We start from the raw sequence: 10664 nt of genomic DNA on the forward strand, positions 1-10664 counted from the left end.
ATGCTTTCCTTAATCTTCACAAATTTATTAATTGGAACTAACCTGACACATTCTGCAGTGTAGCTTAACTATTCCTTTAGCCAGGTGGTCAGATTTTATCAGGCTTTAGTAACTGTGTTTAGTAGCATCCCGTTGCTAGTAAGTCCACAAAAGTTGCTACCTCAAAGATTTTTACTAACCTACCTGTTTACAAATATGTATGTTAGCAATTTGTAGCATACTGACAAGCTAATTTAGGAAGAAGAAAATGCAAACTAATAATAATAAATGCATCCCTGGTCACCTGGAAGCAATTCCCCTATTTAGATATGCTAAAGTCATTTGATCCTTGAGTGAGACACGAGTGCTGCTTACTGGGGGTTGCACTTTTCAGTCTCCTTGCCAGAAGTCATCAGGAGCCAAACACACACAATGGGCAACCTTCCGCACATTTACCTGGGAGTAAGCCCAACTGAATACACAGACTTGCTTCTAGGCAGATATGCACAGGATATCCGCTTAACTCTGCGTGACTTCGCTCAGTCATGACCCAGAGTCCCATTCCTCGGCCTCCAATGGGTGTTGCCACTCACAACTAACTTTGGCCGGATTTTGAAGACTTCCCATTAAGGAAAGGCAGGCAGGCAGTCAGGCTCCTCGAGAGCCTTTCCAGTATCCTAACCCTCCGCTCCTGCCTTGCTCCCCGTGACAGGAATCCCCCAAAGTGCATCAGCATTTGCCGCCTTGCGCCCGGCGCCCCCGCCATCCTCCCAGACGCCGCCGCCGCCGCCGCGGCGCAGGGAGCGGGGAGCGCGCAGGCAGCTTCTGCCCGGCGGAGCGACGGCTCCTCCCGAGCGGCTGGCCTCGGCCCGGGGCGCCCTCGCCCTCCCTTCGCGCATCTCCCTCCCGCGCTCCGGCCTGGCAGCCCGGGAGGGAGGGAGGGAGCGGCCGGGATCCCCGAGGCCGCCTTTTGTCTCCGCGCTCGGGGCGCGCCGGGCTCCCTCCTTCGCCTCGCCGGAGAGCCGAGCGCGGCGCTGCCGAGCCCCCCTCCCGCCCGCCCGCCTTACCTGGCGCCCGCCTGGTCCCGCGGCGGCTGCAGACGCGGCCGAGGCGGCGCAGGGAAGGAGACGCCCAGCCCAGCCCCGCGCGCTCCCGCTCGCTCTCTCGCTCTCTCTCCCGGCCGGGGAGCGGGGGGGCCAGAGCGGGCCCCCACCCGAGTGGCGGCGGCGCGAGCCAATGGGCGAGCTGGGGGAGAGGGGAGGCGGGGCCCCAGAGAACAAAGGAGGGAGGGGGCGCCCGGGAGAGGGGGGCGCCCGGGGCGGGGCGCGAGGAGCGGGGAGCGCGGCGCCCGGGACGCCCCGGTTCCGCCGGGTTAGAAGCCGGCGGCCTAGCTCTGCTGGTCGCGGAAGGCAGGCGGGTCTGGGTCCGGCGCGCAGCCTGCCCTCCAGGCCGGGAAGCGGCTCCTGGGGCTCCGCCTGAAGCCGCGCAGAGCCCGCAACCTGGCCGGGGCAGAAGGCGAAGCGGGGCCTCTGGAGGGATTCCCCTCCTCGGCGGGTCCGGTGGTCTCCCTCTGAGGAAGGGTCTCTTCTTCAGCTTTTCTGATCCTTGGTGGCCCTGTGGGGAGAAGCCGTGCCATTAAAGTTCTCTCTTTTATAAAAGGGATCCTAATAGCATCATAGAGGGATCCCCCGGGTTATCCAGCACTGTACAACCCCGGCAAGCAGGAATCACAACTGAAGCATCCATGGCAGAAAGCCATCCAACCTCTGCTTAAAAACCCCCAAGAAGACCGCAACCTCCCGAGAAAGACCATTCCCCTGTTGGACAGCCCTTGCCATCAGAAAGTTCTTTCCGATGTTTAGTCAAAATTGTATTGTAACGTGAATCCACTGGTTCGAGTCCTACCTTCCCTAATGGAAGAATACAAGCTTGCTCCATTTCCCATGCGAAATTCCCTTTAGACATTTGAAGATGGCTATCATGTCTCTTCTCAGTCTCCTGCCTTAGGTTGGTGGATCGGTGGACCTCCGATTGGTGGAGCCAACAGAAGTGGATGCTTTTAGTACTTTCGGGTGGGATCTGTCTTGGTGGTGCATCCTGGAGGCTGCTCTTTAAAATGAAGGCTAGGGACCCTGTGAAGATTGAAGCACCCTGCCAGCTGACTATAAAAAGCTGGCGCAACTGGGGATTATGAGCTGGCCTAAGGTGGTGTGGGGACGCGGGTGGCGCTGTGGGAAAAACCTCAGCGCCTAGGACTTGCCGATCGCATGGTCGGCGGTTCGAATCCCCGCAGCGGGGTGCGCTCCCGTCGTTCGGTCCCAGCGCCTGCCAACCTAGCAGTTCGAAAGCACCCCTAAGTGCAAGTAGATAAATAGGGACCACTTACTAGCGGGAAGGTAAACGACGTTCCGTGTGCTGCGCTGGCTCGCCAGATGCAGCTTGTCACGCTGGCCACGTGACCCGGAAGTGTCTGCGGACAGCGCTGGCTCCCGGCCTATAGAGTGAGATGAGCGCACAACCCTAGAGTCTGGCAAGACTGGCCCGTACGGGCAGGGGTACCTTTACCTTTTAAGGTGGTGTGAGTGTGTCTTCTGTGTCACTCCCCTCTCCACTTGAGGATCTGGAAGCGTAGTTGCATCCCCAGGTGCCAGAAATGGTGGTACCTCCCTGCTTCGCACTAGAGGAAAATGAAGTGAAAGGAGACAGGGATTTCTAAAAATGAAGTATAATAAAAATGTCCATCATGTGGTGATGGTGTAAGTCAGGAGGGGGGGGGAGCTCCCTTGGTCTCCCTCAAGAGAGGTGTATCTTTGCTGGAGAACAAACAGGGTTCACTCATTTTTGAAGACACTGTTTATACCTCATATGAACAAGGCAGCAGTATGAAAGAGTAAGATGTCTTATCCCTTCTTTGCTATTAAACTTGGAGGGTTTTGGTTTTTTTAAAAAAAGACTAAAATCAACCAAGATGGAACTGTGTCAGGATTGTCCTTCCTCGCTTCTTTGTCAGAGGCAGCGAGATCTGTGGGCAGAGACTTGTGATCAAAGTGCTTGGCATTATTGTTTTGTGTGGTAAGGACGATGCCAAGCACCCCATCTTTCCTCTCAGGTAAAATAGTTTAACTCAGGGGTCCTCAAACTTTTTAAACGGGGCCGGTTCACTGACCCTCAGACACTGTTGGGGGCCGGACTATACTTTGAAAAAAATTTGAACAAATTCCTATGCACACTGCACATATTTTATTTGTAGTGCACAAAGAACAGGAAAAACAATACAATATTTAAAATGAACTATAGTGGTACCTTGGGTTAAGTACTTAATTAGTTCCAGAGGTCCGTTCTTAACCTGAAACTGTTCTTAACCTAAAGCACCACTTTAGCTAATGGGGCCTCCTGCTGCCGCCGCTGCGCAATTTTTGTTCTCATCCTGAAGCAAAGTTCTTAACCCGAGGTACTATTTCTGGGTTAGCGGAGTCTGTAACCTGAAGTGTATGTAACCTGAAGCATATGTAACCCGAGGTACCACTGTATTTTAATCAGCATAAACTTATAAGCATTTCCATGGGAGGTATGGGCCTGCTTTTGGCTAATGAGATGGTCAGTATCACTAATGCTCATCCCTGCAACCCAGCCTGAACATGGATCTCCCTCACCCCCATGGCCCAGTCTACCTGTGGGCCTTCCATGCCCCCATCCCCACAACCCAGCCTATACACGTGTCTGCCTGCACACACACATCCCCACAGCCCAGCTTATACACGGCTCCCTAACCCCCACGACCCAGCCTATGCATGTGCTTCCCTAACCAGATCCCCATGACCCAGCCCACACCTGTGTCTCCTTAAGCCCCATCCTCACAACCCAACTTGCCCGCGTGTCTCCCTAACCCCCATCCACCCGCCCAGCTTGCACGCCTGTCCGCCAACCCCAAATCCCCACACGCCAACTTGCCCGTGCGTCTTCCTACCCCCAATCGTCACTGTCACCTGGCATATCACAAACTCCATGTCACAGCCCTGCAGGCGCATCAGAACCAATGGCACAGCCAGGGGCGAGGTGGGCACCCCGGGAGGTGGCATGAGAGTGCGGTGTGCTGCAGCGCCAGCAAGGCCCTCGCACCAGGCCCCTCCTTGCCCACGGCTGCAACCCATCGGGGGGGGGGGGGAGACGGGCAGGGAGAGGCCCAGGCTGCCCAGGCAAAAGCAGGGGCGCCTCTCTCCTCCGCAACCCCCTCCCTCCCTAACTGCCTCCTCCAAACACAAGAGAACTCATCTTCCTCTGCCAACCCTGGATGGGCCGGGTTCAGGACCCTGGCGGGCTGGATCTGGTCCTTGGACCGTAGTTTGAGGACCCCTGGTTTAACGCAGCAGGCTTCTGAAACTAAACCCACTCAACAAGTTGCTCAGAAACATCATTTCACTGGGGTGCGGTGTCACATTGCCACACGTCCCGCCTGTCTCTAATTGTGGCTGCCATGTTCAGAGAAAGGTGGTGACCCACATGAGGATGTGGACATGAAGGTGCCTTCCATTAACTTACGGGCTAGCAATTGACATGCCAGAATAAACAGAGTTGAAAACCCTTCATAAATTTACCCAGTTCTGCCTTAAAACCAGTAAGGAGTAGCTTGGCTGGGAAACACTTCATGTTCTACAATTTGTAGAACAAGCCAACACTTCTTTTGTCAAGCACAATACTCCAGGCAGATGTGGGACCCATGGACACAGCTGCTGGCCTCCTCCCTTGGGCAGCTTGTAGTGGTTGCTGGAGAGCATGGGGGGGGGGTCTGCTGCCGCTGTGGCCCAGCCCTATGGGACACACTGGCTCTGAGGGGCAGGCAGGGCCACCCTGGGTGGGAAGAAAGGCAGAGGAGAAAGACACAAGGAGCCTTGATTTAAAAACTGTTTTTTGTGTGTGTGTCTAATCTTGCCCCTGTCTAAAATTTATTGGTGTGTGCTTTTCTTTTCGTAAATCTACCAAAGAATAAAATAAAATCAGGATTAGGGGTTTTCTCAGGACAGTGGAGGGCATGTGCTGTGTGCCGTTGGTGCAGAGGTGGTGGCACTCACCCTTCCTCTGCTGGGAGATGTTCTGCAGGGAGGTTGAGGAGGGTCAGGAAGGGAGGGAGAAATGTCCCTGAAGAATGTCGGAGGGTGTGATACACACACTAACCACTTCTGCAAGTCTCCTACTGAGATTCTATTGTTAGTTTTGTGCCCGGTTTGTCTTTTAAACTTGTTAAAAAGCCCATTTTGGCCACACCCTTTTGGACATGAGGCCCCCAGAAAGTTGACCATAGATCCGTGGCCCCAAGGGATTCGCCACCCCTGGTTGAAGGACACCCCTGTGAATATTATTGTTGGTATGTAGTTGCTTGGAAGGAAAGCCCCAAAATATTATTTTTTATTTTATTTTAACCTGAAGCTTAATCAGCATTAAAAGACTTATAGCATTTGTGTTAGCCCTCACAGGCTAACTCCCATTGGCCACACATTCAGCAAAGGGGAAGGCTCTCTCTGCACGGAGTGACAGACATGTACTAAGTTCCTTTGCACAAAGAGGAGGCTGCTTAGCACAGACTCTCTCTTCACAGGGAAGAGCGCTAGGTGTTGGGTTGAAATAAACGACAGACAAGTGACAAGTGTCATATGGGAGGCATCTCTCGAGCATGTCTCAGAGAGTCCCTTTTATTGAATATTACAGCATTGTCACATATGTGCTTGTTGCTGATTGGTTAACACAAATCATATGCAAAGGTTGCATATAGGCATTAATCACCAATAGATTAAAGGTTGGGAAAGAGAACACAGAATTGGACAGGTATGAAAACCTCCTTATTAAACTATTACTAGTGATTGATATAGCAAAACTTAAAAGGGCATAACTCTCGCATTCATAGATGTGGTCAACCATGCATTAAGAACAGGTCAGGGTACGATGTTTCATGAACTCAATGTGAACTGAACATTCCAGGATGGGTGAGGACGGAATGCTTCAGCTCAGAGCAGTTTGCCAGACTCATGTGCAGAAGCAAAACCTCCCATCAGCTAGGCTTATGTACTTATATGTGCGTAACACCCCTTCACACATGCATCACCCCTTCACGCAGCGTCGGAAGATGCTGTGCAGGCCAGTGGAACCTCACGCGGTGGAAGCACACTAGTCCCCACTGCTTTTCCGGACACCATGCAGGCTGGGGCAGCCTTCCACTAGCTGCAGGAAGACCCAATGGGGCTGGCAGGCTGTGGGATATTGGAAATTTTGGAGATGGGCCTTGGCTCCCAGCCCCCACTAGATGGCGCCCCTGGTATTGGGAAATGTCCCTTGTAATATTAACGTTGGATTTTACAGGATTGTCACAAAATACAATCTTCCAACCCCTCTCCTAATAATAATAATAATAATAATACCACTCTGGGCTGCTTACAGCACATATAAAAACATAGTAAAACATCCCTATACAGGGCTGCCTTCAGATGTCTTGTAAAAGTTGTGTAGTTCTTTATCTTCTTGACATCTGATGGAAGGGCGTTCCACAGGGCGGGCGCCACCACCGAGAAGGCTCTCTGCCTGGTTCCCTGTAACCTCACTTCTCGCATGGAAGGAACTGCCAGAAGGCCCTTGGTGCTGGATCTTGGTGTCTGGGCTGAAAGATGGGGGTGGAGACGCTCCTTCAGGTATTCTGGTCCGAGACCATTTGGGGCTTTAAAGGTCAGCACCAATACTTTGATGGCACATGTGCCTGGAAGATTCTAGGACAGTCAAAGAAACAATTAAACATTTCAATATTGTGTAGTGTAGTGTAGTGTAGTATATATATATATATAATTATTTGCAGAATATGGATAGATATCTTTTCAAAATGAGAGCAAGAGCATCAAGTGATACTGAGGACAATCCTTGTTTTGATTTGTTTTTAATTAGTTTTTATTAAAGATTTTCTTGTGTAACAAAGCAAACAAAAAAGAAAGGAAATCCTGCACATGTCCTCTTTTGGAGGGGGCTACATGCCCATCTGGGGGATTTTTTACAGGTTATAGCAATCGCCTGGTTTTGGTGGGGGGTTGATTTTTAATTTTACTTTTTTGTGCTCAGGTGATTCTGAATCGTGCTCGGGCTCCGACAACTTTTTTTTTGTCCAGATTCATGTTCATATGCAGCTGCATTGCTTGATACTTTCTGGGTGTCCCCTGATCACATAATAATGTAGTTGTGTTCTATGCTATAAATCAAAGATTGCTATGAGTTGTTTCCTTTTGTTTTCCAGCGTATTTCTTATCAATAACAAAGTTTGAGAACCACTGGGTTAGAGCCCTCACACATCTCTGTGTGTGGAGGACAGAGGAGTTTTCATCAATGTATATATATATATGCAGAAATCTCATCTGGCTCCAAGGCATGTGCTGGCTGTTCACATTCAGGCCTGCACCCTTCCCTCCATGTATTATGGCAGTGGCAAGTGACTGAGGAGACAGGCCTCTGAGGAACAGGATGCATTCCATAACTTCATGAATATGGGAATGATAATTGGGGGGAAATGCACTTCACACACATATTATAAAGCAAGAGCGAAACCTAACATGGAAAGCTATCTTATCACTTCCTTTCATCATCTTGAATTTTAATTTATCTATTTACTTTACCCAAAGCTGTTGGGAATCACATATTACAGCAAACAGCCAATGTTATAAGAATGGCTATGTAAGGGGTACAAAAAGTGAACAAGGAAGGTTGTGTGCACTTCATTGCGACAATGAAACTTATTTTAGGGAGCAGTGTGTGTCTGTGTGTTCATGCAACCTTTCTTCAGGGTACTTAAGCAACGCTGCATTGAATCAGAAGAAATGGGAACTGAGAATCAACTTCAGCCTTGTAGCTATGACTAAAGGGAAGGAATCTGCTATCAGTGATGTGAAGCAGACCCAACTTGCATATGTAACAATGCATCTGAATTTTCTGTTCACACAAGCAAAGTAAATGTACACCTGGTCACATTGCAGTCTTGATTGTGCACATAAAAACAAGTAGCTTATGTGAAGTGTTAAATGTGCAGATTGAAGCAGTTTCATAATTTTGAGCCAACAATGTGATGAAAGAAGGAGAAAATACAGTTTTTGGAAGCATCCGCTTAAGTCTTCTTAACAGGCGCAAGGCAAGTCTCATCTGTCATTGTGTATTCAATGTTGAAGAGGAAAGTCAGGTTAGAGCTAAAGCATCTCAAAGAGCAACTAACATGATTGCAGGACTGGGGAATCAGTATTCTGAACATAAGTTAAATGAGTTTGGCCATTCTAGCTCTTTTCTAAAATGGGAGGATGATGGCACTCACACTTCTGAGCTGACACTCTGGCACTAAACCAGAAATGTGTTTAAAATTTCTCTAAAAATAGGGGTGAGATGTGATGTTGGGCAACCCTCTGGCTGCCTTGGCCTCACACTTTGCCTTGTCTGTGGTGCAGATGAGCAAAAGGACAGGAAGCAGAGGCAGGCAGCACTGAGGAGAATCAGATGCACACGAGGTGTGTGCCCCTCAGCACCACCACCCAACTCTCCTTCCAAGATGTGCTTAAAGGAGGGGAATTGTGCTCAGACATACATCTGAGAAGTGAAGTATTTGGAAAATAGAAGCATACACATTTGCATTTATAATGGTTAAATGGCTTTGATTCAAAAGGAAAGTCACAAATACGGGTCAACAGTATGTAAGGTCCTCCATGCTTCTACCCAAAGATCTGTGTCATAACAATGGATTTCAGTGTCCTGTGCAGAGCAATCCTAAACGTGTTCAATCAGAAATAATCCCCACTCAAATTCAATGGGACTTATTTCCAGAGAAGTGCACACAGGATTGTAGAGAAGAAGAAGAGTTTGGATTTGATATCCCGCTTTATCACTACCCGAAGGAGTCTCAAAGCGGCCAACATTCTCCTTTCCCTTCCTCCCCCACAACAAACACTCTGTGAGGTGAGTGGGGCTGAGAGACTTCAGAGAAGTGTGACTGGCCCAAGGTCACCCAGCAGCTGCATGTGGAGGAGCAGAGACGTGAACCCGGTTCACCAGATTACGAGACTACCGCTCTTAACCACTACACCACACTGGCTCTGGTGTTTAACTCTGTGCAGGATTGTGGCCTTGGAATGATAAGCGCTTTATGCAGAGAACCTTTCACTAGCAAATATAAGCTTTTCTAATGTTTCTATCATTGAAATCCCTTACATAGGATATTTCTAGATGTTAAAAAATGTGAACCAGACCATATAGACCCACTTTAAATAAAGAGGATGGAAAGTGAATGTCAAGTTTCTAGCTCTCTCTCGTTTAAGGCTATTATGTGAACTAAAAAGTGCTGGAATTTCAAAAAACGAACATAAACCAATGGCCTTAATGCCATTGTTTGTACAGGTCTGGTTTTCGGGACAAAGTGCCTTCCTTCCCTCCTCCTAGTCCTGCCCAAAATGGGTTGGACGGAGGCTTCAGCTCACACTGTGAGCTGTTTCAGAAATCATTGTCCCTGGATGTCTTCAGGGCTCCCAGCCTCCCTTGCAGACACGCCCTGGAGAAGAGTGGACAAGACAGAGAATAAATCCTTGTTCCAACGCCCAGCAGAGTTGCCCACAGTGGAGGCCCCTTCATCCCTACCAGAGACCAAAATGGCTGGCTTCCCTCTGTCCCAGGAAACAATGGAGGAGTGTGATCCATTGGGGGTCAGAGCAAGCAGTTGGAAGGTTACAGCATCTGTTGTGGCTGTAGAGACTGATACAGGACAGATATGTTTTGTTGCAGCTGGGGCAGATTAAGGCGTCCAGTTGTGCTGCTGCAGCAGTTCTTTGCTTTGCATTCCTCCCAGTGGTCGTCCTCCCCCCATCACTGCTATGAACTTGACTGGTACCATGGTCGTCTGCAAAGGATTCCCACACAGTGATGTTGAAGTTGCCGGCCTACATGTCACATTTGTGGACATTTTTGTTAACACAGAGTTGATCTGCCAATTGGCCTGGTGCTGGAGGCCGGCTCCCCATAGAGGACGTCCATGGGGATCCTGTCCAGTGGGTTGTTTAAGAGACAGGTCTCTTTTATTTCCTGAGAGGTATCCTTACTGAAGAGTGGTGGCCAAGGAAGCAGGGAGGAGCTTGCCTGAATCAGGGCCAATCCGGACCCCTGGCCCCCAATTTATATGTTTGTGAGTTGGTGGGGGTTAGCTTGTATGATGCCTGAGTCCCTTGGGGTCCTGGATCCAGCAAGGGTTAAAATCTCACGGAGGATTCAATTGTTGAACTGACCAGGCAACCTTCTTCTGGAGAACCAAACTCTGGCTAAGCAAATGGAACCCCTGGAGTCTTGCACCATTGGGAGACTGGTATGCAACAATATTTTCACCCCAGCATTCTGGCCAATGAGCATAACATTCCAGCATAGTTTGGCCTGGAAGGAGCAGGGTCTTCTCTGTGCCTACTCTCTCCCAAAAGAGGTTCCTTTAGCTTTCCACTCCTGCCCTTTTCAGCAGGAGAAAAGTGATCTTTCTTTTTCAGAAGGCCTTTGACTTTGGGGCTCAGCTTGCCTTTGCTCTCTAGCCGGCTGCTCCTTACTCCTGCAGTAATGCGATTTGCCTGTTTCACAGGAAGCTGGGATGTTGTTGGTCTTGTGCCGTAGATAGAAGGCTTTGCTGGGCTGGCGGGGCGCCTGAC

At 49.8% G+C, this 10664-nt stretch overlaps 1 protein-coding gene across 7 annotated transcripts in view; it reads right to left on the reverse strand.

Annotated features, from left to right (window-relative positions):
* AFAP1 (actin filament associated protein 1) overlaps nt 1-1185 on the reverse strand; it is a 51763-nt gene extending 50578 nt beyond the window's left edge. For 2 of the 7 annotated variants that reach the window (XM_083448639.1, XM_083448635.1), the window contains exon 1: nt 1047-1131. Coding sequence is in view for 4 of the 7 variants with exons in the window: in XM_083448634.1 (XP_083304760.1) it covers nt 436-541 (106 nt within the window). In the remaining 3 variants the exon portion in view is untranslated. Of the gene's footprint in view, nt 1-435; nt 606-1046 lie in introns of those variants that run through there. The other 5 variants (XM_083448634.1, XM_083448633.1, XM_083448638.1 and 2 more) reach the window with 3 other exon arrangements.
* Between the last annotated feature and the right edge of the window lie 9479 nt (nt 1186-10664).

Source organism: Podarcis tiliguerta (genome assembly GCF_965153285.1).
Source record: "Podarcis tiliguerta genome assembly, chromosome: 7".
NCBI lineage: Eukaryota > Metazoa > Chordata > Lepidosauria > Squamata > Lacertidae > Podarcis > Podarcis tiliguerta.